The sequence below is a fragment of the Pyrgilauda ruficollis genome, unplaced genomic scaffold, assembly GCF_017590135.1.
Source record: "Pyrgilauda ruficollis isolate IOZ18807 unplaced genomic scaffold, ASM1759013v1 scaffold122, whole genome shotgun sequence".
NCBI lineage: Eukaryota > Metazoa > Chordata > Aves > Passeriformes > Passeridae > Pyrgilauda > Pyrgilauda ruficollis.
Window position 1 is genome coordinate 707,574 of NW_024510544.1, and position 27,671 is coordinate 735,244.

Consider the following 27,671-nt stretch of genomic DNA (forward strand, 5'->3'; position numbering starts at 1 on the left):
CCCCGCGGGCCCTGCCCGACCCCCGCGGGCCCGCCGCGCCAGAGCGGGCGCCGCCCGCGCCCCGCCATGTCGTGCGTGCATTACAAGTTCTCCTCCAAGCTCAACTATGACACGGTCACCTTCGACGGGCTGCACATCTCCCTGAGCGACCTCAAGCGCCAGATCATGGGCCGGGAGAAGCTGAAGGCGGCCGACTGCGACCTGCAGATCACCAACGCGCAGACCAAAGAAGGTGCGTGGGGTTCGGGGGCAGCGCTGCTGGAGCGCTGGCTGCTGTGGGCTCAGAGCTGTTCTTTGTAGCTGCTGCTCTCACAGCACCGTCCGAGCAGTGCTGGAAAAGTTTGGGGCTCCTGGAGTTGTAGGTAAAATGGGGGAGGTGGGGGGCGGGATGTGTGACCATAACAAACGTGCCAGCTTTCTTTGCAATCTGGCAGAGAAATGTGAAGGTTATCACAAGGAGTATAGCGCATGGCTAATTTGAATGAGGGAAGAAAAGTGTGTTTGATGACTGAACCTTGTCGTCAATTCCTTTTTGCCCCGCTTTGTTGGAAGGTGCTTTGCTGCTTTTCCAACCGGCCTTTCATTGAAAGCAAGTGCCCCTTGCAGTAATTGCTTAGAAGCAACAATTTGTATCGAGTGTATCACTGAGTTACAATTTCTGCGGACCCTTAAAGCCTCTCGCACAATCAGCGTTCTGTGTAGCGAAATTACTCTTGGGAATTCCTGTTAATGTAAGTTTTCCAAACAAAAGACGCCGTAGTTTGGATACTGCTGAGCATCATTTCATCATTCTTGTCTAATGGTTTGGGTTTTTTTTTTCCTTCCTGGCACTTAGTGTTTGCTGTATCAGGGCAGTCCTGAAGTTTTATGGCAGTACATTTGCAGTGAATATATGTAAGAAATGTTCATCTGGAAGTCATAAATTCGCTTAAATCTAATAAATAGTGCTTGATTCTGTGGTGTGAATATGGGCTTGTGTTACTATGATGCTTCAGTTTGGTAATCTGTCATCCTGATAAGTTGAATGTGATTAAAGATTTCAGAGTGTGACTTTTCAGAAATAAAAAGAATTGTATTTTCATTCCTGCAATGTTAAACCTTTTTCTTTTCCCCCTGTGGTTCTGTGTCTCAGTAGTTCTTTTCTTTAAAAGTTGTAAGAGAAAAAAGATTCTTGTAAATATCCTCTCAAAGTATTACTGCAGCATCCGTGGTACCTGATTGACCGGGGTGTTACTTTGTTTTCATATGTAACCAGAGTCCGGGGAAGGAAAGGGGTTTGCCTCAAGGTGAAATTTAAAAACGATTGTCCTGGGTCCTCTAGGCAGGTTGTGTTGCACTTTAACCTCTGCAAAATGAGTATCAAATTATAAATATATAACTTTGTAAAATACATCATTTTAAATTCTATATTAGTGATGCAGATGCTTATTGAAGCTTTCCTGAGGGTGTTTTCCGTGTGAAAAGGCAAAAATCCCTGTGTGGTTTGCAGAGCATAGCTAGAGAATGTATTTCCAAAATCTGTGTCTGTCAAATCTTTGGTTCATATGCATAAATGTGAATCTCAGTTTTTATTAATCAGATGTAGATGCTTAGATTAACCTGCAGAAATTAAAATAACAACTATAGGATATTCTACCTATGTGAGATGTTAGGAATTCTTATGTGTGGATGTAAGTATTGGGTTTTTATAACTTTGTCTATTCAGGAGTCCTGAGTAAATGTTAAAATGATCTTTGGAAAGAACAAAGTGAGCCATGAGTGGAGATGTGCTGCATATTCAGATTGGTCCAAGATCCTGGAAGCTTTTTCAGTTCTGGAGCTGTTACTTTTCCTAATGGAAAGGTAGTAATAGGAGAACTGCTAATATAGGCCAAAAGTACACAGGATTTTAAATATTGGTGGGAAAAAAGGATCTGATGGACTGCGTAAGATTCTGGGAATGCAGAGGGAGTGGGTGGGACCTGTTTTATATAGGGGGTTCCTCTTCCATACCTGCTATCAGGGCATGTTCTCTAAAGCCTGTGCTCAAAATTGGTGCTTTTAAACTTGCCTCCATTTCATTGGATCTGGATTTTTTTACCTGTCTTCTATAACAGGTGTTCCTAGAATATTGTGGAAGAGCTGCAAGCTCCACAGCTGAGTTTCTTGAGTGCTCTTTCCTGTGCTGTGACATTCTGCAACAGAACACTTGGAAAATGTGCCATACTTACAGGGCAAAATACAAAGAAAATAAACCCAAAAGTTTGCTCTGAACTGGTGTGGGATGGCTGAATGGTTTTAAGGCAGAACAGTGCTGCAGTAATTCAGCCCCACGCTGACACCACAGCAGAGCCAAGAGGGCCTTAAAGCAGGGTCCGGGTGGTGTAATGCGATTAACGATTGGGAGTTGGTGGATTTGATGGACTCATCCCTTCAGAGCAGGGGCTCTTGTGGGGCACAGCGCTGAGTGGAAACAGTGCGTGGAGATTCCCTGGGCTGTTTGACCTCCCGAGCCAGCTTGTTCCAGATCAGGGATTCCTGCTCTGGGGGAAGCACAAAATCCGACAGGAGTGGGCCCGTCTGTTACTCGGGAAGTTTCAAGGCTGCTTTACAGCAGTGCCTTGTTCCAAAGGGAGCAGGTTGTGGTGATGAGAGTTAAATCCTGTCTAGGGAGAAAATGTGTTCCAGGGAATTCCCTGTGTTCTGGTGGGGACAGCCTGGCATGTTGGCAGGCATTGCAGCTCTGACCTGCACATCCTTCCCCCAGCAGCTGCTTAGCAAGGCTTTTACCTGCCCTGACACACCTCGGCTTGCTTTCCAAGGACTCCTGCTGAGTTGTGTACTTCACCTGAGTGAAAAACCTCTCAGAGTGCTCAGAGCTGCTTGGGCAATGCTGGCAGATGAAGCCGTGGACGAAAGCAGGCCAGAAAATAACGTGGGAACATTTGTCAGTAACTTGTTTATAGCATTCGTAAACACAAAGTATTAAAACTAGCAGAAATTCTTACAATAGATAAATTAAAAAGTGGGGGTTTTAAATCACTCATTCAATGTGAAGCAGCACAAACTTGCCAGCAGATCTGAGCTCTTTGCACTTAGCTGTAAGAAGGTTGTGAACACTAATACAGTAGTTGATGTCAGATTTCTGTGTCAGTGTGAGGCAGCAGTCAGCTGACTAACTAACTAGTTTGCCTCCATTCATGCCTTGAAATACTTCTTTATCTGGCCTCTTTCAAGCTACTGTTTTCTTGTAGGATAAACAAGCAAGTTTTTCTTGTAGGATAAACAGCAAGTTTTAGACTGTTGTGTCTCTTCTGCTCTAAGCTTTGATATCCAGATCTTTATTTGTTTTCACAGACATTTTGGGTTAGTTGGATACTTTTAATTACAGTTCAGATTGAGAAATTCCAGTAGCCACTTCCCATCACTGGTGGTAAAACAAGTTTGTGCTAAATGAGAGTGGGAATGAACAATGCTGCTGCCTCCAGCTTTGAGCGTTTCTGTTGGAGCTCTGCTTGGACACGTGTGAGCAGTAGCTGTGTGGAGCTGGCCTCACTGCTCACCTTGAGGTGTGGAGTCATGGAGAGACAGTGACAGGCACAAGTAGAAACAGCTGCTCTGGGCTTCTAGAACTGCAGCTGGCATCATCTTCCAGGTGTTTGTCTCGGCCTCAGCACTGCTTGAGCTCCTTCTGTATCAGAAAGTCCCAGTGTGGCCTCTTTGACAGGTGGCTGTGTGAGGAGCAGAGCTCCAGGGCTCGTGTCAGGATGTGACTGCTGTAAGAGCTGCTGTTTCTGTCACTGCTAGTCCTTTCAGCCACAGTTTTAAACTGCTCTGCAGTCCAGAGGAGTCTCACTGTTTGGTTCCCTGCGGGGACGATCGGGAATTAGTTTCAGCTAAATGATTTCTCAGTTTTCTGAAGAAATGTTTTATTAGTTGGAAACAGAAGTAAAATTTTAATTTCATGGTTGAAGTGATGTCTTCTGCTAGGTATGTTTTGGTCTAAGGGAGGTTCATGCCTGTAGGAATAATATACTGAAAAATGGAGCATAAATTGTGAGGTACTCGTATTTTGTGTGTGATCACTGAGCAAACTCATCCTGACAAAGCTTGACTAGGTACATAACAGCTCTGGTTTCAGACCAGTGCTCTGATTCAGTCTGCAGCAGTAAGGGATTGGAATAACTAACACTGCAGGCACATCACAGGGAAGGACTTCTCATGGTGCTTTACAATATTTAGTCATATCCAGCCTGTGTAAGTTTCATATAAAAACCATTCTTATGGAGAGGGCTTTGCATTTTAAATTTATTCAAAGTGTGTCTGAGAATTGGATTTTTGTTTGGGCCTTATGTAAAAGGTCAGGGGGCTTTTCTTCTTTTTGGACAGCCAGCACAGTGCAGGCCCAGGCAGAGCAGGGATGGCTCCAGGCACATGCTGTTTTCCAAAGCCTTTTCGAGGCTGCCTCCAGAAGTCATTTTGTTTGAGTCGCTTCTCTACAGAGAGTGAGTGGAAAGAACTTGTATCTGGTTAATTCAGACTGGATGGTGAGCTTAAAGGGGAGGGCTGTCCCTTTAGTTTGAGCCACTTCTTGTCCTGCCTGTGAAAGCAGGCTCAGAAACCCCCAAGTTTTTGTGCTCCAAACTCCAGTGCTGTCAGTTTCAGTTGCATTTCTGTCGGGCCTTGAGCAGCTGCCCAGCCTGGCTGGGAATGGTGCAGCTCCAAGCACAGAACTGGTGGCTCTGCTGTTCTGTCAGGCCTGAGCAGGGCAGCAGAGGGGAGTCAGGTATACTTAACATGCTGAAAGCACTGCTGCAGTTTCCCTGCTTTAGCTAGTTCCTGGTTTGTTCAGGACAAGCAGTCACAGACTTTACAATCTGTTTTATGCAGGTGAGGCTTGGCTTTGGTTTGTTTTTCTCCAGAGATCTCTTGGTTTCGTAGCCAGACAGAAGCAAAACCAGCTTAAAACAGATCAGGGAAAAACCTCATGCATTATATTACTCTTCTTTAGTGTAGTTTGAAACCATTTTGCTCCTGGCATTCAAACTAACTTTAAAAACTGAAAATGATTTTGCTGCTTGTGCTTGATAATCAAACCTGAAGATTCCTTGACAGGTGCTGCTGGTGTGTTCAGAGGATGAAAGCCTAATGTTATGTATAAAATTTTGCTTTTAGATCTGTAAAGGGATTCTCAAAAGTGCTCTGTAATTACATATTAAATACATTCTTACAAATTGACTAACGTTTTTTGTGTATTGGTGTTGTTTCCAGAATACACCGATGATAGTGCTCTGATTCCCAAGAACTCATCGGTGATTGTGAGGAGAATTCCCATTGGAGGAGTTAAAGCTACCAGCAAAACATACGTTATGTAAGTACTGCAAACATTCTCTTTTGGGGAGGGGTCAGTGTGCCCACCTTGTTATTGACAGCACTTGCAGAGGCACTCGGGTTGTAACTTGCTTGTTAAAACTGCTGCTGGTGTTTGTTGTCATGGGGTAGCTTTCAATGGGCTCTCCCAAAGGAGACTTAGATTTTGGTGCTCAAACACCAACAGTGATATATTTGGAGATGATTCTTTTGAGTTTGGTTTGGAGTTTATTTTTCTGAGATTCAAATTTTCTGAGATTCCTGTTTCCTCTACAGAGGGAGATTCCTTATAATATGTGTCTGCCTTTTTAACAAAGACAGGTACACATTGTAGTGTGAACTCAGCATTTGTTCATGTCTCAGAAGAGTTTGATTCTGAGTGTTGGACTGTCACCTGCATTTGGGGGGGTGGGGCAGGATATGACAGGTATTTTTCTGCCTCAGATCTGGGGGGGTTGTATAGTAGTTGTAGAGAACAGATCAAGGGTTGCCAGCTGGTGAACCATGCAAACAAGGAGTTTCATTCCTAAGTGATCCCTGTGTGCTTCCTGAACACACAGTATCTGTTTGAGGCAAGAGAAAATGAACCATACCCTTAAGGGTACTGGCTTTTGTGCAAGTACCATGAAGAAACAGTTAATGCTGTCCAAACCCAAATCTCAGAAGCAGTTTAGCACATTACGAAATGTACTGGTTACCTTTCTGAGTCTGTCTGTACCCCAGCTGGGATCTGTGCTCCATCTTTTAGTCCTGTATTTCTAAGGTTTACACCTGATTCTCTGTCCTCAGTATTGATTAAAATCACAGATACTCAAATTCAATCCTGACTTCAGGATTATGGCTGCATTGATGTTCTCATACAGTCCAGATCTATAATAGCTACATCAGCTCTGTTGGAATGGGCATGTTTTTCAACCTCCTTAAAGCCATGCCTCTTCACCACCAGCAGGAGATATTATTAGCTTGTGGTTTTGCCCTGTCTTTCTAATGTTGGTTCTCAAGAAAGTACCCTGAGGAGTTACAGTGTGTCTTGAACAAACAATACAGCAACATCCTGGTACCCATGAACCATTTGCAAGCAAAAACCCCCGTATGGATGTGGCTCTGCATGTAACCTTGGGGCATGTTACTGCAGGAGTCGGTGCAGTGTTCCCAGCTCTCCCTCGGGATTCTGCCCCCACAGCTTTGTGCCTGTAAACACAGCCTTGCTTTGGGGCTCATTTCAGCTGAGTCTGTCCTGCCAGTGCACTTCGCCTGGTGCTGTAAAGCCCTCCAGAGAATCAAAGCTGGCATCAAAGATTCTGTCAGTACTGGCGTGGGGGGATCAGGAAAGAACAGCACTGCTGTGGTAGAGTTGAAAATTAACCAGGCAGATGAGCCTTCTGTTCCCCAGCTGGAAACACTGCAGAAACCACTGGTAGGGTGGTTAATGTTTGGGGCTGGGGAATGTCTGCTGGCATGGTGAGAGGCCTTCAGAAAGGCATTACTCACCTTGCAGTAAATGGCTGAAGCAGCTATTGTGTGGTAATCCAAAGTATGTACTTCCTCACCTTCGGGAGGTGTGGTTGGGAGCCTGGGGGTGTTCAGCAGTGGCAGGAAGCTGAGCCTCTCCATTGGCATGCGAATGCCCCAGCAGCCTTTGCATTGCTTCTGCTCATGGGAATCTTTGGATGATGCCTGGATTGTTTGTTAGCTCTCTCAGTGGCTGCATGTCTGGTTCATGGTGAGGAGCATGCAGGTCTAGACCACCGAGTATGTGGAATCTCAGCAAGTTTTCAAATGTAATACATATTTCCTAAAATATTGTAACGTATTCAAGATTATCTTATAGCAAATTCTGGCAATTAAGACCTTTTTTTTTGTCACAGGACTCCTAAATCGCACAAAATCCTAGAAACTACTTTCAGGTGACATTTCTACTACTACTTTTAGTCAATATAGCATATGTAACGTGTTTAATATTTTGGCACTTTGATGGCTAAATATAGTAGATCTCTGAACACAGTGCTTGGGCTTCACAAAGAAACGCTGTTCTGGCACTGTTCAGTGCTGCTGACACTATTATGTTGCCCCTTTGTCACGTGACTGTGTTTTTCACTTGAGCAAACTTGCACTTGTAGATTATCACTGTTCTTTCACAGAAACTGAAGCCCTGTACCTGGTACCTGTGTGCCTTACCAGGGATGTACCTGTTGGCCAAAGCTGCCCCATGCTTTGGTGATTGATTATTTGAGAACAGAACTCTAGTACACACTTCATGGATTTGATACTTAGAGAGCAGAGACAGAATGTCTCGTGACTTCCTCTTGCACTGTTGTGTTCTAGATCTGTAAGTCTTGAGTAATTTGTGACAATGTAGAAATGTGATTTTTGGGGAGTTTTTTAGTTGCACCGAATGTACCGAGAGAACAGTTTATGTTACACATAAATGTCTACATTCACTAGAGTATTGGAGCATAATGTGATGTTCAGGTTCTGGAATCTTTGTGTTGGGTATATGTGATTTGTTTTAAATTCTGATCACCTTTATTTCTTCTTCTAGAAGTCGAAGTGAGCCAGTGAGTGGAACATCAAAAGCAGTATGTAAAAACACAATCTCACACTTTTTTTCCTACACACTGCACTTAGTTCTAAACAATGCAGCCTTTTATTAATTTGCCAAACGTTAACTTAATATATTTTCTAGTAAAACCTAGTGTATGTTGTAAATACATTGTATTTGATTCAGCATAGTAAAAACTGGGTAATGCCATCATTTGCAGAGTTCTAATGTGAATATTGGTATTTGTGCCTAGTAATGCATTGTATTTCATATTGAATATGCCAGAATCTCTCCTGTATGACTCTGTGTTGTACAGATAATGTATGATCATTTCCAGATCCTGTAGGCTCGAGGTTTGCACACTGAACATGGTGCCATGTTCTACATCTGTCTGTCTATAGCTAGTGATATGTATGTTTGTATAGGTTGTTGTGTGCTTTTTGTTTCTTGCAATAAAAACTGTTTGGAGTGTATTTTTTGCCATTTTCACATTGTATCACTTAGCTTTTGTTTTTAAATACCTTTTTTTTGCCTAATGGTTTTTGAAAATGTTATCAAAAACCACTGAGAAATCATTATTGTGAAACTTGGTGCTGTTCCTTGCTTTTGACTTGGGGGTTCAAACAAATACCAAACCCAGCATATCCCAGATGTTTTCAGGACAGTTCTGTGCAGCTAATGATTCCTTCTTATGTCCTTAAATATTTGGGTATTTGTTCCTGAAACTGTGTAATTGAAGTGATATTGTTTGGGCCCTCCTGAGTACAGAAATGTCTTCAATAGCCTGACGTGAATTTCAATATCTGCTACACAGAGTGGTATTCTAAAGTTCTGCATTTGATCTCTCCCCTTTATCTGGTAAAGCAGTTTAGTTCAACAGTTTGTCTGCAAATGACAATATGTAACACAAATTTTGGCACCAAGTTAGAGCCTGGGGCATTTGGGAGTGAAATCCCTGTCACTTTTCTCAACTTCTGCCTGCAGCACATTTTTGGGTCTGGGTGACTCCAGGGCTGGCTGCTGCTGTAATTCCCAAAGGTTAAGCCTTTCTTTAGTATACCACCACGTGGAATTCACATTTGGAAAAGGAGCAGCATTTTCCTTCAGGTTTGCAAACACTTGTACTGCTGCTGACATATAATCCCACACAGAAACCCGTGCCTGGTGATGGGCTAGATGTTGGTGTGCCACTTGGGTCAGTACTGTGTGCAACTGTGCTTTTCCAGTAGTCCTTAGAGTATCAAAGTACTATTTGGTGGGGTTTATTTTTTATCTTTATTTTAAGTATAACTGCTTCTACTTCACTAGACTGGTGTGAGGCATTACACTAATCCTGGATCATTGGTTCTGATCATTTGATCAGCTATTAGGATAACTTAATCTAGAAATTCCTGAACTCTGGGGCTGTGTTCTGGGAAGAATACAGCCTCTGGTTCTCATGGAAACAATCAACTTCAAATTGCAAACTTACTGTGTGTAGGTCTAAAACCACTAAATGTAACATCCATAATTCTGTTGCTGATTGATTGCAATTCCTTTTGGAGATGAATGCCTCTCATTGTGAGTTGGAGTTAGTTGCACTGGCCCAGTGACCCTAGCAGTTAATGTAATGCATTTATGTAAACCACGTTTATAGTATTTGATCTAATTCAGATGGGTTTTTATTTCTTGAAAACAGTTCTTTTTCTTTTTGTTTACTAGCATGTGTATAAACACAAACCACATGTTCATAAATAAAGTTAACATTCTTTTAGCCTCGTGTGTTCCCTGGCATGTCTGTATTACATTGCTCAGTAGCATCTTAGCATAAGCTAACGTAGATGTGTCAAAAAGAAAAAAGGAGAAATCCCAGAGTGGGAGGGAAAACAGTGTGAGTGAGAACTAACAGCAAGAAAGGAAAAGCAAAGCCATTCCCTGGTGTGCTCTGACTGTCCCTGGTCTGGGAGGGTGGAAGGCTTGCATCCCTCTGTACAGGCCCTCTCTCACTGGAAAAGCCCTGCAGCCTCAGCAGCTTCTGGGGCTAGAGACACAAAGAGTTTATTCTTAAAGCTAACTCAGGTCTTGGTGTGGGGGGATTGTTTGCCTTTTTTGTCTTTTTTTTTTTTTAAACACAAATATTTCTGCATGTATTTCAGAGCAGAAGCTGAGTCTTGTGCAGTAGGAGTCTTGGTAGTTATTGATGGAGAGTTAAGCTGCAAAGTTAAAATCAGTTTTATTTTTTTAATGGATGCACAAAAGCTTCTTCTTTTTAGCGTTTTTTCATTGTCATACTGTTGTGCCAGCTGCCATCCCAGGCCAAAGGCAGGGCGTGGGGCCTTTCTGCTGTAGGGTCGGTGCCTGGGGCTGCCTGGAGGCTGCGGAAGGGCCGAGCTGTGCTGGGGGCTCAGCGCCCCCCGTGGGCACAGCTGGGGCCTCCCTGGCTGCCCTTCTGTGTGCCAGGCTTGGCTTTGGGGACAGCCCTGCCATTTCAGTGTAGCACTCCAGCAGTGAGATCAGCCTTTTCCTCCTCTTCTCTGTCCTCTTGCCCACTTGGCTTCCTGTTAGTTTCTGTTCAGTCTGCTGCACAACATGGGAGTTAAAACATCAGCTGTTGAGTTTAGGGTTTGGGGGTTACTTTTTCTGGGTTGTCTTTTGGGTTTTTTTAACAATACTTCTGCAGTGTTACCTTAGGGTTGCCTACAATTCATGGAGATGTTGTTTCTACTTGACTGTTTTGAGGGACTGCCAGGAAATACTTCGGTAGAAATCTAAAAGGAAAAAAATTTGAAACAATGTAGGATGGTTGAAGGATGGCCATGGGCAAATGCACTGAAGAGTACATTAATTGTCTGTTTGCTGCTTCTGGTAACTGTTCAGTATCACCTCCTTTAAGAAATTAGACTGTTGCCTGCAGGCTGTGTAGTAGCAGCTTCCTGAAAAAATAGAGGGAAGAATTAATAGTTTATTAACTGTTTGTTTATCAGTTCCTGGTCAGTACTAGACTATTTAATGCTAGAGCTTTCCTAATTTCTTGTTTGTTTCTGAAAAAAACCACAAAATTATATCTGTGCTTGCCCTGAGAGAGCACTGGTCTGCTTTTCACATGTAAAAGAGTGGCATATGGAGCGTGAAGCTTCAAAATGCTTGTGCAGACCTCCTTTTGAACAGAACTAGGTACAAAGCATTCTGGAAGGAAGGAGAGGTGAATCTTAGTACGACTTGTAGTGGAATGAAGGTCTTTTTGTCTAGATCTCTGTGTTCCTCTTCAAAGACACTTTAGTCTCAAAGACTCAAGAGCTCTTTAGTCAGCAATGCAGGAATGCTGTGTGTACTTTCCTGAAAACACAGAACAGGAACAACTTAGTGGTGTGAGGAATCATCTTGTGCATGGAAATGCTTTTTCCCAGTCTGCTAAAACTGTTCCCTCGAATTCTCTGCTATATTAGGTTGTAAAGGACAAGACCTTTTTCAAGGAAAGGTTTTAATCTCTTTGCTGACATGTTTAGTGACTTCTTGGAGAGCTGTTCAGTTCACATTGTGAAATTTTATTCTACATTTTTGAGCAAGTTAGATGTAATAAGCAGTGATTCAAGTATCTTTCTGGTAGTGTTGTGCTAGCTCAAGTGCTGCTCATGGAATGATAAAATTCGATATACTGCAGAAGGAACTAGATCGAGTTAACCTTTTTACTTGTGGCAAAACTGTTCCTCAGCACTAGTCTGGCTTCTAGCCTGAGGACGTCATTCCTGAGAGTTGTTCCACAGGCAGCTGGGAGGAGAAACATGGAGACAAAAATTCCAGGCTTGTGCTCTGAATCCATGTTTTTATCATCAAGAGTATGCTTTGCACTTTCCTTTGTTCATTTAGCACTGGGCTGCTTTAAAGATCAGGTTTGGTCTGATTGCAAGGAGTCCTCTAAATTCTCTTGGTTTGGGTGGTAGGGCCTGTGGTCTAGTAACATACAAGAAATCAGTCTTTCAGTTTTTATAGCCTACTCTGTCATTACAAACACCTTTATATAAATGATTTAAGCAGTTGGTTTTTTTCCAGAAGAAGTGGCAAGTTGTGGCTGCTGTTCTAGATTGGCATTTCTTGGGTTTATTTGGGTGCTGACAGGAGGGGCAGAGTGTGTGTTTCGGGGCTGCTGGGGATGGCTTTCATTCTGACAAGCAGATGTGGGTTTACAAAATCATCACTGTGTTCATATGGAAATGATGAGACATTCACTGATTCATTTGCAAACTACACTAATACTATGTTACCTGGAGTGATACTTCTTCCTCAATTAAACTTAAATATTTTTTAAACCCTTTTTAGTTGAAAATTGACAGCTTCCCATTACCTTTTTGAAAGAGGTCCCTCTCTGAGATATTCTGAGCAATAAGTAGATCTCCAGTGGGGTTGGTTATTTTAACTTCTTCTCATAAGCACGTAGATACTCTCAAGCCATCATAGATTGGGACTTTGTTTTGAATAAATACAAATTACACTGGGTTGGGATTTCCTTTGACACTCAGGGGGATGTAGGGCAGGCATTCAGACTATAGTAGAGGTTAACTGTTGTTGTGTTTTGACTGTAGAACTTGAATATGTGTTTAATTTTTTGTGAACAGATTGATGACTCTTCTGCATCTATTTCTCTGGCCCAGCTTACTAAGGTATATATATATATTCTTGTCAAATACTTAAAAAGTGTTTCCTTCCTATTTTTAAATTGATACTGTGACCTATAGGTAAATAACTGTTGTAATTGAAAGCCCCCTTTAATCTTTATTAACTTAAAGTATTTATTTTAACTTTAAAATGTGTGTATATTTTGATACTATCCTGTAAAGAGTAGTTCCCAGTTTGGGAAGATAGAAGGGGAGTACCTTATCAGCCTCAGCATAATGTTGCAGTATTACTCATCCTCAAGACACAAAGAAGAAGCTCTTCAGAAGCTGTTTTACCGTTTTTCATACGTTTCATTAATTTTGCCTTGGAAACTAACCCAGTTTGTACAGAAGAATTTAATTGGCTGTAAGTTACGGACATTCCAGGGGGGTGTGACCAGCCACAGGAGAAGCGGTTCTGTACCATGGACAATTGCATGGCTATTTTTGAACCCCTAGTCATAGTTACAGACCCATTCTCTGAATGCTGCACAGTTCCATAAATTGTGGGATCTATACAGTGGACAACCCGACCTAATTTGTTTGAACGCAGACTGTGTAAATTGTGTAAATGTACCTCATTGTTTATAGGAATATACCAATGTGTATGTGTGGCATCTGAGCAGCTGTGACCTTTTGAAACTGTTGTAATGCCATGTTTTGCTCGGGAACTGCTTGCATTTTTGCTCACCAATGTGTAATTTGTCTGGGAAAGCACTAGTGACTGCACTGTGTGGACAGCCGAGTGCTCAACCACCAGTCCCTAAAGCTGCAGGCAGTAGAGTAGGCAGGGCCTGAGGCAGAGCAGCTAGTTCTTTGTCATCAAGGTAAAGGCTGGAGTTCATTTCTAATAAAAAGAAACCTCTTCCCACTGGTAACTTTTCCCCTCTTCACTACAGAAATTAAATTGTATACATTTGGCCAAAAAAAACACCCCATTATATAGATAAATATCTCTAGTTTGGAAGGTAGCCACCCAAAGAATCGGTCCCCATTAGTGCTGTCCCTAAATGTGTCCTCGGGTCTGTAACCTCATGTGAAGTTTTACTCTAAAGTGTGCAAAGCTGTCCAAGGGGTGGGGGTACACATTTAAGCTTTTGAGGATATTTAAGTAGTTCAGAGAAATGCAGGAAGATGACACCAAGTGGCTCAGCACTGTTACTCCCTCTAATGGCTCTAGTGCAGCCCGGCTCAGCACAGAGGCAATGTGTTAACAGTTCTCTGGTGATTATTACTATGTATGAAATGCCATATTTGAATTTTGGTCTATTCCTACTAATGTTTTGTGGCTTTTGGATGTGTTTTGTAAACCGTTTGGGTTCAAACAAATTAGTCAAGTATTATCTGTAAAGTTTTCTGTAACTGTTAATGGAAATTATTTCATAGTTGGCGATCCGGATTCTGTTACTGTGGAGAAACTGTGTATATGAAACAACCATTTAATAAAATGTTGAAACTAGTTGGTTGCTTTTGTGAATGAATGCATACAAAACCAAACCATGAGTGCTTGAGCTGAGTGATAGGTGCTTGAAGGCCCAAGTCATTTACAGTCACTCCCTTAGACCCTGCTTGTATCTGGACTAGTGTGTAATAAAAACATTTGAACAAATACAGCTTAAAAATCAGCTGGCTTCAGTAATTTGAAGGTCTAGTTGTGCAGAAGGTTTATATTACAGTTTGTGTGTTAAAAGGACATAGTCAACTGGAAAAAAAAAACTGAGATAGTCTTCACTGTAGTTAAATCACTTCACAGGAAGAAGCTGGGAGGGGGAACATGCAGTTTGCACTGCCTGCAGCTCCTGCTGAGCAGATCTCTGCTGAAAAGAATTTTGCCTTGCTGAGGGATTGTAAAATCCTTTGGTCCTTTTAATACTTGTGTGTCTGAAGCTGAGTTTCAGCAAACAAACGTAACTGCCCACCTCTGCAGTTCTGTGTCCTTTTAATACTACAAAATGTAAATAATGCTGCTTGTATCCATCTTAATTCCTTGAAGTGGAGAGCTTCTCCTGAATATAGTCTGGAGCTTAAAAATCAGTGTAAAAATACTGGATATTGTTGTTTATCTACACGTAGCTTCAATCCTCTGAAGGAAATTGGATTGGTTACACCAGTCTTGCTGTAAGGTACAAACAGAGCCTAAGGTTTGAGTGCCCAAGAGTGCTCTTTTCTAGTAGGTTCTCAGGCACATAAACATCATGTCATGGCATAAGGACTCCCCAGACCATCTTCAGCACAAATCTGTTTGGTATAAGCAGCTGCTCTCATGCAAGCTCAGCTAGTGTAGTGCTGCTCTTTACAGGATTGGATGAGTGGTGTTGTCTTGGGCTGCGTGGGCTTAAATGTGTTTCTAATGTGTGTGTCAAATAATTACCTGTTGCACAGACTGCCAATCTGGCTGAAGCCAATGCTTCCGAGGAGGATAAAATAAAAGCTATGATGACACAGTCTGGCCATGAATATGATCCAGTCAAGTAAGTGTTGCTAACATGAAACTTGTTCTTTGAAGTTGATGTAAAAATTGTAGAGATGGTTTGTTTTAAACAAGAGAGACACATGAATCTCTTTTCCTTTTTTTTCCCCAAAAACTTGCAGTTACATGAAGAAACCCGTGGGGCCACCTCCACCCTCCTACACCTGTTTTCGCTGTGGCAAACCTGGGCACTACATAAAGAACTGTCCAACGAATGGGGTAAGATTTGGGGGACTTGGGGGGTGCTGACTTTTTAATTTTTATCTGGAGAGTTACATAACAAACATGAATACTCACAGTAAGAACTGTGTTTTTTGATGTGGAATACAGAGGTTACATGGCAGTGTTTGCAAAACCCTTTGGAATTAAGAAAAACCTGGAATTGTAACATTTTCTTTTTGCTAGGTCAGAGGCACTAAACATTCCCATAGATCTTTCTCTGCGAACCCCTGTGTTTGATATATCTCAAAAAAAGTTTCTCCAAGCCCTGAGTGCAGCTCCCTCTGAATTGCCCTTTGGAGGAGGAGCCAGTTTGAGGGATTTCACCCTTAAGGAATCTGTAGTTAAGCCAAAGAATGTCATTGAGTTCAAAACATTGCTCCAGCCTCTGGAACACCCTGGCTGCATTCGTTTAGGGAAAAGAGTATTCTAGTCCAACAACCCTTACACTAGGTAAGAGGAGAGGGTTAAAGGTTTTTGTGCTTAAAATTAGTCACTGAAATCTCATTTTCAGTGTGGGTCTTGAGATACATCTGCATTTCTTAACAGGACAAAAACTTCGAGTCTGTTCCCAGAATTAAAAAAAGCACAGGAATTCCAAGAAGTTTTATGATGGAGGTGAAGGACCCCAACACAAAGGGTGCCATGCTGACCAACACTGGGAAATATGCAATTCCAACCATAGATGCGTAAGTATGGGATTGGTTGGACTGATCCCAAAAGGGAGTGAGAGGAACCAGGCAGAAATGCACGAGTGGAGGTGCAGCCACATTGGCCAGCACCTGGAATTGTGGGGAGGAGGCATTGGCACTGCACCTCAGCTTTCAAATCCATGCTGCTGGCTAACATTAAAGTGGGAGTCCTGCTGCTCACACCCCTGGGAGCTGGTTAAACATGGGGTGTGCTGAGACTGTTTCTGCAGAACATTTCAGCAGCATTTATAATTTGGATTGTTCTCTCTGGAAGTTCCTTTTGCTTCCAGCTTGTCTTTCAAAGGTTTCATATAAAATGTAATAAAGCAGCTGTTGGACTGTGACTCCCTCCCTCAGATGTGAAGCAGGCTTAAGTTTTCCTGTTGCTATAAACTAGGAAAACACTTGTGTGTGCTGAGCACAGTGGCTGTTCTAAAATACTCTTGGTAGCCCTTCTGGTTTCTCACCTGGATGTCCTGTTTTGGAAGCTGTAACACAGACTTCTTTCAGTTGGAAAATGTCATTACTGGGAGACCAGCTTTATCCTCAGCCTCCAATTTACATTTAGCCTCTGGCAAAGGAGAGCTGGGATTCATGTCACCTGATATGAGCTGTCAAACGTTTTTCTAGTCTGAACTGATTTCTTAGTTGATCCAATGAACTGGATAGTTCTGCAGGAGAATTCCTCCCTCCCTCTTCTTGTGTTAGGGCTATGGAAAAGTGGTTCAAACTAAACAGCTGTGTTTAGGAAGGTCAGTGGAGAGGGAGAAGAATACTACATATTATCTTTCTTTGATAAAATTCAAAGCTTGGAAGAGTTTTCCCTTTAACTTCTTCGTTTTGCTTTCCCCACTCTACTTCCAGGGAAGCTTATGCTATAGGAAAGAAGGAGAAGCCTCCCTTCCTACCTGAGGAGCCATCCTCCTCCTCAGAAGAAGATGATCCTATTCCAGATGAGCTGTTGTGTCTCATTTGTAAGGATATAATGACGGATGCGGTTGTTATTCCCTGCTGTGGAAACAGTTACTGTGATGAATGTAAGTGTTACTGCCAAATTTGTTAATTCCAGACATCAAATTTGATCTTCTGAGAGCAGAAATAGGAGATAAGGAAATTGCTGTGTTAGTTCTGTTGAATACTTCAGCGTGTCGTGAGCAGGGAAAGACTCTTCTTGTGTAGATAGTGGAAAAAAGGTAGAAAGCTTTTTTCCCTCCATAAGTTTCTAGTTAAATCCTCTTTACCTGCAGAAGGAAGAGGATGAGGGGAATGCATTAGTGCAGGTGGTTGCAGTATTAGATATAGAATGCATTTATTTTGTCCACAGCCCTTTCCCTCACACAGAATTATGTCTCCAACTTTTGGCACTTACTGCAGACTACAAAGAAATGATATTGAGGCATTTCATCCATATGCTTCCCTAGAGCTGATCAAAACCTTCAGAAATCAAACCTCCTCATGGGTTTTTGAAATATGTTTTATTCATTAACATGAAATGACTTTTTGCTGTACTGAAGTGGAAAAAGACCAGTTGAGCTGTCACATGCCAGTCTGCTCTGCATCTTTACATATTACCGCAGTGAAATACTGACCCTCTGCTGTATGCTAGAAATTGTTGTAGGACTTCAGAGTGGTTTGGGTTGGCCTTCCACTAGCCCAGGTTGCTCCAAGCCCCATCCAAACTGGTATTCAACACTTCCAGGGGTGCTACAGCTTCTCTGGGCAACCTGTTCCTCTGCCAGTTTTTTCCACTATAGAATATTAACAGCTTCATGCTTTCCATTTAAGACCATATTTCACCATTAATCATATGTTTGTTTTTGTAATTAATGAGAACCAAAAAGTTTACTTAGTTTGGCTATAAACTACTTTAATATTCTAATTTTTCCCAGGTATTAGAACAGCACTGCTGGAGTCCGAGGAGCACACATGCCCTACCTGCCATCAGACAGATGTTTCTCCTGATGCTTTAATTGCCAATAAGTTTCTGCGCCAGGTAATGTGACTTTACTCTGAACTCTTTGTTAGAAAAATCTATTTGTAAAGAGCTGAAAGGGATGAAAATATTAATTTAGATCTCCTTGAGCAAGGCTGAACTCAACAAGGTTAAGCTTACTTTTCAAATACATTATCTGTTTTTACAGAAGCCTACTGCTCATTAGAGGCAATCTGGCAAATTCAGGGCACACTGGTGTTTAATGGGATGCCCTCACTTTCAAATGGGGTGTTAACAGCAAAGTACTTTTAATGCAGAGACTCTGAGGTACCAGTCATTGATACCAGAGTTCCATGGGATGTGTTCAGAGCTGTGTGTTAGTTGGCTTAGGATTAATAGCACTTAGAGGAGCACACAGCGATTTTCCTGTAGAAATGCTTATGTTCATATGTCTACTGAAGTTTATTATCACCTTTTCTAACGTGTTTCCCTACCTCTAGGCCGTCAACAACTTCAAAAATGAAACCGGTTACACAAAAAGGCTCCGTAAGATTCAGCAGCAGCAGCAGCAGCAACAGCAGCAGCTGCCGCCGCCGCCACCGCCGCCGCCGCCGCCCCTGATGCGGCAGACGATCACGCGCACCCTGCAGCCGCTGATGCGGCCGGCCATGGCCCGGCAGCAGGACCCGCTCATGATCCCGCTGGCCTCCCTGGCCTCCCGCTCCGCCCTCTCCTCCCTGGGCCCCGGGCCGTCCATGGCAGCTGGGCTGCCGGTCAATCCGTCTTCTGTGGTTGTCTCCGATCTCCCTCCAGCAGTGTCCCTCTCTCTCCGTGGGGAAAAGCCAGATGGACCTTTTCGGTAAGGAGATCTGGAGATCAACAGCAATACAGAAGAAATCAAAATGGTTAGGTTAGATTTTTCTTGAGCTTTGCAGCTAACACGCTGTGTATCATTAGTGACAGCTGCAGGTCGTTGTGGAAGTTGGGGTTCTGTTTTTACTTGGAATGAGGACACTTCAGTAAGCAGAACATGTACCTCATGCAAGAATTTTCTTGGCAGTATTTCTGTTTGGTTCCCCTACCAGTCATTCAGCACAGGTTTGCCCTGAAGGAGGGAATGGTTTTGATTTGAAGTGGCCAGCTATTCCTTGAGTAGCCATTTATTTCCCCTTAGTGTCTCCTTAATTTCTCTTTATTACTGAGGAAGTAATAATTTCATGCAAAAATCTCTTACCAGTATTTTGAGTTACATCCTTTAACCCTGCTGCCTTGGATGCACAGAACTAGTGTGTCCAGAGGGCTGCCAGGCTCAGCTGTGCCATCAGTACAAGGATCACGATTCAAAGGAGCACAGAAACATTTTCTAATGGAATTTCAGTTCTTGCATCTTCCAAAGCTGAGGTTCAGTGCACGGGTTATATGGATTCTCATCCTTTCAAGTGCTGCTTAATCAAATACTTTTCCAGAGAGCTTCCTCTCTAAATGCCAACATCCAGACTCCTCAGCAGTGCTTCCTCTGGAGCTTGCTGACTTCACAGGTGTAAATCTGGTGAAGATTATTTTAAAATATTTTTTTCATTTAGTGAAATCAGCCTTTTCTCACTTTGGACTTTATATTTAAAAATATGTATTATATATCACTTCAAAGCAGTGTTTCAATAATAAAAATGTGTTGTTTTTGTAGTGATGCCGATGCTGTTTTGCCTCCTGCTCTGATGACTGCTGCTGAGCTTTCCAAATCTTCCCCTTTGTCAATCAGCAGTTTGTTGGAAGAGAAGGTAAATTTTATTTCAACACAAAGAATGATTCTTATGGTCTAGTAGAGCTTATTTTGTGACTGTTTGCAATTATTCCCAAGGGCTATCAGGTTCCTGTACTGAGACAACCAGCGATACCAAGTCTTCTGGGCCCTCAAGGACAATCAATACCTACAACTGGTAAGAAACTAGAACTTTAGAATTTCATCCAAAAATTTGTCTTCAGATAAACTTACTGGGATTTTTTTTTCCCTGTCTCTGCTGCAAAAGGTCATCCAATGAGAGCTGGTGCGCTTCGCAGGCCAGGCTGGGAGCTGTAAGTATTCAACAGAAAATTTAATGTATTACTAGTTGTAACTGGTTGTAAATTAATCTGTAACACATCACTTAGACAACAGCTGATTTATAATGAAATAATAGTTGTGGAGAATTCAAGTGGTAATTAATTTTCAAGTGGCTTCATTTAAATTAACTTTAACAAAGGGGACCTGTGCTTACAGTAAGATTATTGAAAAATAAAACTCCAGTACATAATTGAAAAGAAGATTCTGAATGATGAACCCTTTTTGGGAAGCCTAAATTACATATAAAAATTAAATGTAATTAAAAGATCAAATGGAAAAGCACCCTTTTGATTGCTGACTGAATAGGGCTGAAGAAATTGATTTCCCAGTAGAAATCACCCTCCAACATTCTTCTTTAACAACTTAGTTGGTACTGATTGAGCAAATTATTGAAAAATTAGAGGCTGTTATTTTTATGACAGTTTTGTATTTCTGCAGTTTAGTCATCTCAAAGTGCCAGGCTGCTTTTTCTCATTAGAGAGAGGAGCCTGTTTATCTGTTATCGTGGTGTCAAATTAGTCCTTCATTTGTTAGAGATTTGTTACAGCCATGCTGTAAGGGTCATTGTTTTTATAAAGTCTGAAAGACAAATCAAAACAAAATCCAGCATCCATCCCCCAGATTATCTAAAATCTCAAATCCAGTAAACAAGAAATAAACAAATTCAGGGCCAAGAACAGGCCAATGCATCGTGAGGCAGGAGCTCAGGAAACAAACGTGGGATAGGTTAGGAGAGTTCTGAGAGGTGAGTTAGTTCCTGCACAGTGCTTGGAAGCTCGGGAGTGCGGAGCTCAAGGTGTGTCCAGGAGGGCAGAGGAGCAGTGGGTGCTTGGCTCGTGGGAGATGGGGGTCTCATGGCAGCCTCGCCCGCAGTCCCAAAGCTGAGTGTAAGGAGAGAAGGCTGAGGGAGCTGCTGGGGCGAGGATGTGCAAGGCAAGTACGAGGCTCCAGGACTGAGTGTAGTCTCGAGTGAACAGAAAGCCGGAGACCAGTGAGAACCAGGAGTGCTCCCGCCGTGCTGCCGCTTCGCTTTCCTCTGTACGCTCAGGGCAGGCTGTGACAAACAGTGACACGTGTTTTTGGGTTTCTTTAAAGTTCAAATCGAGGACGCCCGCACAGTGACCGTGCCCAAAGGACTCAGGCCCCATCACTGCCAGCATCAGCACCAGTCTTTGTGCCTGTGCCTCCACCTCCCTTGTATCCTCCACCACCCCATGCTCTTCCTCTTCCTCCGGGGGTACCACCACCACAGTTTCCTCCTCAGTTTCCACCTGGGCAGCCTCCATCCGCTGGGTACACTGTCCCCCCTCCCGGATATCCCCCAGCTCCTGCAAACATGTCATCAGCTTGGGTCCCAACAGCAGTGCCAGCGGCTCATTCAAACACCATCCCAACGACACAAGCACCTCCTCTCTCTAGGGAGGAGTTTTACAGAGAGCAACGGAGGCTTAAAGAGGAGTAAGTATTTGGCTCGCTAACGTTGCCTTGTTTTCATGTCTGTATCGGGGGAGCATATTGGACTGCGGTTACACTAAAGTGCATCTGACCTAGCAAAAGTGACATAGTGTTTCTTCCAATATACTTTTTCATTACAGATGGTAACTATGCAAAGCTAAACCAAGACAAATGTAATTCTAGAACTTTTCCTAAAACTTGTAGGAACTGTTTTTGCTTAAATAGGATGTTCACCTTTTGCATTGCATGCAGTAAACATTTTCTCATATTGGCCATGTTTTGTTTCTTGATGTCTTTTGTAATAAAGGTCAAACTATAATTGTAATAAAGGTCAAACTTATTTTAACAGGGAAAAGAAAAAGTCCAAACTTGATGAGTTTACAAATGATTTTGCTAAGGAATTGATGGAATATAAAAAGATTCAAAAGGAGCGTAGGCGTTCGTTTTCCAGGTAACTGCTTTACATGTCCGTAATGGAGAAGCAGATTGTCTAGAGGAATCAGGAGGAGTTCCACTCCACCTCCCTGTCGTTAGATGGATTGGATGATTGAGGGATGAGCAGTGACAGGAGTGTCATATGCAAGTTATTGGCTCCAGTGTGGCAGAGATTGCAGGTGACTGAATTAGCACTGGGCAGCAGGCACTAAGGAGCGCTAAGGATCTGTCTTGCTAAGGTGTCTCTGCAGTGGTGTCCTTCACTGCCTGACAGCCCTGAGGAGGCCAGGAACAGAATAGCTGTAAGGGCTGGGTTTTCGCTATTCTGATTGTAACCGAGCAGTCCAAGCAGTTTGGAGGAGATAGGTGAGAGAAATCGTCCTCGTTTCTGCTTTTGTCCGTCTCATGTGGATACATGAGATGTTTGAATCTGGACTGCAGACTGGGGGCTTTCACTTCTTGGGTGACAGTTAAAATTTTCTCGGGAATTAAAAGCTCAGACTTACTTGTAAGGAAATCTGAAATTGGTGAGGGACTTGGAGAGGAGGATTGATGCTAGTGAACATACGAATCATGTGAAATGATTCATTAAAAATAGTAGAAGAAAAACCTGAGGGTAACTGCTGTTTTCTGTCCCCAAAAATCCCTTGGGCAGGAGTAGTTGTTAGCAGTGCTGTCAGGAGCTTTCCCAGAGTCATGGCACTGGGGCATGTGACTAGAGACTGAGGTTAGAAGCTTTTAGATGAGACTTTTCTTGCAATGCAGTCACTTGCCTTGGTTAGAGCTGGAGGGATGTGCAGGACGTTTTTGGGACACCTGCCTGACAGTGTGGATTCCACAGGCCTGTCTGTAAGTCCTTTGCAGTATTAGGATTGTGCATTCTGTCCAAATTCCCAAAAAAGGGTGCAGTTAATAGACCGAGCTGGCGTTTTAACATTGGGCTTTGCTGTCTTCAGGCTATGTGGTGTTTTCTTGGTGTGATTCTGCACTGTAGCCACTCAGATTTGCTCTTTTTGCATCTTACTGCAACAAAAATGATTTGCACTGCATGTGGTTGCCGAGTAGTGACAAACATGCGTGTTCCCGTACCAGTAGAGGCCAGTGTAACCACCTGAAATCTGTCTGTAGCTCATGTGGTAGAGTGAGTGGAAGTAGACTGACCCTTCTGTGTGTTCTGACACTAACAAAGCAGCAGCTGTTCTGTCTTGTGAGCAGAAACTTTTACGTGTTATCAAGTTCTTCAATTTGCAGTAGCTTTATGTCAGCAGCTGAAAGAAGCTTTGACATAAGCATGTGGAGAGGAAAGAAAAAATAAATGTGGGAGGAAAAGATTTGAGGAGAAAGACTGTTTGGAATTAACTTCATCTGGTTTTCTTGTTGTGTTTTTTTAAGGTCCAAGTCTCCCTATAGTGCTTCATCTTACTCTAGAAGCTCATACACCTACTCCAAGTCACGCTCAGGTTCGTCGCGCTCCCGCTCCTACTCGCGCTCCTTCAGCCGCTCCCATTCCCGCTCCTACTCGCGGTCGCCGCCCTATCAGAGACGAGGCAAAGGGAAGAGTCGGAACTACCGCTCCCGCTCCCGCTCCCACGGCTATCACCGCTCCCGCTCCCGCTCGCCCCCGTACAGGCGCTACCACTCCCGCTCCAGGTCTCCGGTGTTCCGGGGCCAGTCCCCCACCAAACGGACGGTCCCGCAGAGCGAGGCCGAGCGCGAGTACTTCAACCGCTACCGAGAGGTGCCCCCGTACGACATGAAGGCTTACTATGGCCGCTCGGTGGACTTCAGAGACCCCTTTGAGAAGGAGAGATACAGAGAGTGGGAGAGGAACTACAGAGAGTGGTACGAGAAGTTTTACAAGGGCTATGCCGTGGGCGCTCAGCCACGGCCTCCGGTGAACAGAGAGAACTTCTCTCCAGAGCGGTTTGGCCCACCTGGGACCAGACGAGAGAATTCACCGTATGCTCGGGGACGGAGGGAGGAGTATCCTGCTGGGCAGAGCCACAGGAATCGTAATGTAGCTGGAAACTACCCTGAAAAGCCTGGGAGAGAGAGCCATGGCGTCAAAGATCCTACAAAATCAAAAGAGAAGGAGGTGGAAAATCCACTGGGAGATGGCAAAGGCAATAAACATAAAAAACACCGGAAGAGAAGAAAAGGGGATGAGAATGAAGGATTTCCCAATGTTGAGCTGTTAGAAGGAGCAAGAAAACCAAGAGAGCCAGTTCCAACAGAAGATGCTAAAACAGACTCTCTATTCATGCTGCCAAGCAGGGATGATGCCACCCCTGTAAGGGATGAGCCCATGGAAGCGGATTCCATTGCTTTCAAGCCAGTGTCTGAAAAGGAGAAAAAAGAGAAGGATAAGCCAAAAGCAAAGGTTGAGAAAACAAAGCGGAAAGTAGAAGTGGCGGCTGCTCCAAAGAAAGACAGCGTAGCAAAACCAGCTAAAGCTTCCCAGGAAAAGGTGGACCCCGATCGCGAAAAATCTCCTCGAGCGGAACCTCCTGTGAAAAAGGTCAAGGAAGAGCTGCCAAAGACAGACAGTGTTAAAACCTCTTCCTCTCAGAAGGATGAGAAGGGTCTTGGTACACCACGGAAGGCTCATCCCAAAGTGACAAAGGATCACCCAGAAACCAGACCAGCCAAGGAGGAGAAGGCAAAGAAAGACCATCCTAAAGAAGCCAAGGCAGAGAAGCCCTCCAGCAAGGAGGAGAAGTCAAAGAAACCTGCTGAGAAAAGCAAACTTTCAGATGCCAAACTTGAGAAAAGGAAAAGAAAAGCAGAGGAAAAGGCTGATAAAGAACATGAGGCCGCTTCTGCAAAGGCCTATAAACCCGAAACTGCAGAATCGAAAACATCACCCAAGGGGAAGGCTGAGCCCGAGGGGGAGAAAGGAGAGCGGACCCCGGAAAAGGATAAAGCTGCTTTTCTTAACAACCCGTCCAAAAAGATTAAACTTAACCGAGAAACTGGAAAAAAGATTGTGAGCGGAGAAAACGTGCCACCTGGAAAAGAAGCTGTGGAGAAACCTGAGCCCAGCAGCAGCAAAGTTAAAGCAGAAAAGACAAAGGGAAAAGCAAGGAGGAAAGTGACGGCAGCTGATGGCGCTAGCTCGACTCTTGTGGATTACACCAGGTACCTCAGGCAGTTCTTTTCCTTTTCTTTCTCTCCTCCTCCCCCCCTCCAATTGTTTATGGTGCTTAAGGAAAGGAGCTGCTAAATTTGTGCTAAACAAGGGAATAATCCCTGATATTCCTTATGAGGCTATACTTGGGTCAGTCTCAGCTGTTGTTAAGGAAAATGAGCAGTTTGTACTGCACAGGAAGCTGGTAGGGTTCATTCATTGGTGATGCAAACTCAAAACATTTAAGACATTTGTTGAAGACTTAAGATAAGTGTCTTGATAATCTAAAAAGCTTTTAAAATGTCCATTTTTCTAAGGAAGAACTGGGGCATAAGGATAAAACTTTGTCTGTCTGTACCTCTCCATAATTGCTTGCTTTCATGTTGAAAGAAGAATGGATATCTAATTTATCTGCCATTGGGAGAAATAGGACATGAAGGAATTACCAGATCAGACAGTCCCCAATCTGATAATCTTGTGTCTTTGTTAATTAAATGTATAGTAGCAAGATACTAAATTAATTGATTGCTCATAATCTCAGCCAGTGGACTCAGTCTTTCTCTTGTCTGTTCCCTTAATTGAACATCCTTGAGGAAAATGCTGAGAATTTAGAATTGAAACACAAGCCAGTTTATAAAATGTTCCCAAAGCTGGCTGTGTGTGCATTCCACTACTAATGTCCATGTTTTTCCCTCCCAGCACGAGTTCCACTGGGGGAAGCCCTGTCAGGAAGCCTGAGGAGAAGCCAGACACCAAACGAACTGTCATTAAGACCCTGGAGGAGTATAACAACGACATAACAGCCCCTGCTGAGGATGTCATTATCATGATCCAGGTCCCTCAGTCCAAGTGGGATAAAGATGACTTTGAGTCTGAAGAGGAAGACATCAAATCCACCACCCAGGTGCCCCCAACTATAGGAAAACCCGCCAGTGTTATCAAACCTGTGAGTGCAAAGGCACCAAACCCCCTCAAACACACTGAAAAGGAGACAGAACCTCTGGAGAAAATACAGAAAGCTGCAAAAGAGGCAAGTTATGAAAGCACCCAACACGATGCCAAGAGTTCAAAAAGTTCCGTGTCGAGTGAAAAAGGTAAAACCAAAGACCGGGATCATTCTTTGTCAGACAAGGACAGTTCTGAGAAGAGGAAGAGCAGTGTTCAGCCAGAAAAAGAGCACTCAGAACGCACAGCTGAGCAAGGAAATGGAAAAACTGCATCTCAGTCTTCTAAAGATGGCAGATCTTCAGAGAAGCACGACAGTGGCCGTGGCTCCGCTGCGAAGGACTTCACTCCCAACCGAGACAAGAAGTCCGACCATGATGGCAGCAGGGAGCACTCGAGTTCCAAGCGCAGAGATGAGAAGAGCGAATCAGCACGGAGGAAAGACTCCCCATCCCGGATCAGAGACTCCACAGCAGTGCAGAAGAGCAAACCAAGAGAGGAGCGCGTGGAGCCGCCCAAGAAGGGCCCTGCGGAGGCCAAGCGGAGCAGCTACAGCCCCCCGCGGGAGCGCAAGCCCGCCGAGCACAAAGCTGTGCACGACCCCAAGCGCCCCGCCGAGGAGCACAAACCCCCGGATAAAAACCCGGGCAAGGAGAAGGACAAGGAGAAGGAGAAGGAGAAGCATGTACAAGAAGTGAAGAGCAATAAGGAGAAAGAGCCAGGTGGGAATAAACCACCAGTGAAACAGGACTCGCCAGAAGTTAAAGTGGAGAAGGAGAAGGAGAGCGTGGCGGCTCAGAGCGATAAAGGCGCGGCGAAGCCCAAGCCGCCGGCGAGCAGCGCCGCGCGCCTCTCGTCCGACCTCACCCGCGAGACCGACGAGGCCGCCTTCGTGCCGGACTACAACGAGAGCGACAGCGAGAGCAACGTGTCTGCAAAGGACGAGGAGGCTGCAGGGAAAACGCCCAAAGAGGCGAAGGAAAAGGCTGTGGAGAAGGTGAAAGAGGAGGCGGCGGCCCCGGCTCCCGCCGAGCAGCCAGAGGCGGGCAGGAGCCAGAGCCAGAGCAGCCCCAGCGTCAGCCGCAGCCGCAGCCACAGCCCCTCCGAGAGCCAGACACGGAGCCACAGCAGCAGTGCCAGCTCAGGGGAGAGTCAGGACAGCAAGAAAAAGAAAAAGAAGAAAGAGAAGAAGAAGCACAAGAAACATAAGAAACATAAGAAGCATAAGAAACACGTGGGAAATGAAACAGAATTGGAAAAGAGCCAAAAACACAAACACAAGAAGAAAAAATCGAAGAAGAGCAAAGATAAAGAGAAAGACGACCAAAAAGTGAAATCTGTCACGACATAAACCGACAGATAATGAAAAAATGACTTAATTACTAAGTCATCTGTATGATCTTTGTTAAAATGTAAACGACTTCAAGCGTTGTAAATAATGACATGAAAGACCCTGTGCTGCACTTAAAATATTGCTGCTTGATTATTTGATTTTTACATCAGAGCTTTATAAAAGTGAACATTTTGTACAGAATTGTGAGTTGTGACCATGTAACATGAAAGGTTTTGCTGGGGCATCTTCTTTTTAACCACCGTTAATTATTTTGGGTGGAGTTTACTGTACTGTGAAGATTTTCACATTCGGGTTTTTTTTAATTGCCTGGCAGAAGCAGCTGGTACCAGTTACCAAATACCAGCGGATAAAATGCAGAATACATTACAGCCCTGTTATGTCACTTTTTGATTACAATAAAAAAGTTTTCAGTAAATGA

At 43.7% G+C, this 27,671-nt stretch overlaps 1 protein-coding gene across 9 annotated transcripts; it reads left to right on the forward strand.

Annotated features, from left to right (window-relative positions):
* Window positions 1-6: 6 nt before the first annotated feature.
* Window positions 7-27,671, forward strand: RBBP6 (RB binding protein 6, ubiquitin ligase). Of its 9 annotated transcripts, XM_041490367.1 has the most exons (19): window positions 7-232; window positions 5,251-5,350; window positions 7,218-7,256; window positions 7,892-7,928; window positions 12,484-12,528; window positions 14,905-14,993; window positions 15,115-15,211; window positions 15,761-15,900; window positions 16,768-16,940; window positions 17,793-17,896; window positions 18,337-18,695; window positions 19,521-19,614; window positions 19,695-19,773; window positions 19,864-19,909; window positions 21,033-21,395; window positions 21,742-21,843; window positions 22,593-22,676; window positions 23,220-24,965; window positions 25,654-27,671. In XM_041490367.1, the coding sequence occupies exons 1-19, from the start codon at window positions 67-69 to the stop codon at window positions 27,248-27,250; spliced, it is 5,460 nt and encodes a 1,819-aa protein (XP_041346301.1). In that variant the 5' UTR covers window positions 7-66; the 3' UTR covers window positions 27,251-27,671. The 9 variants fall into 9 exon arrangements, with proteins under 9 accessions (XP_041346301.1, XP_041346303.1, XP_041346302.1 ...); XM_041490369.1 differs by lacking the exon at window positions 22,593-22,676; XM_041490368.1 differs by lacking the exon at window positions 7,218-7,256.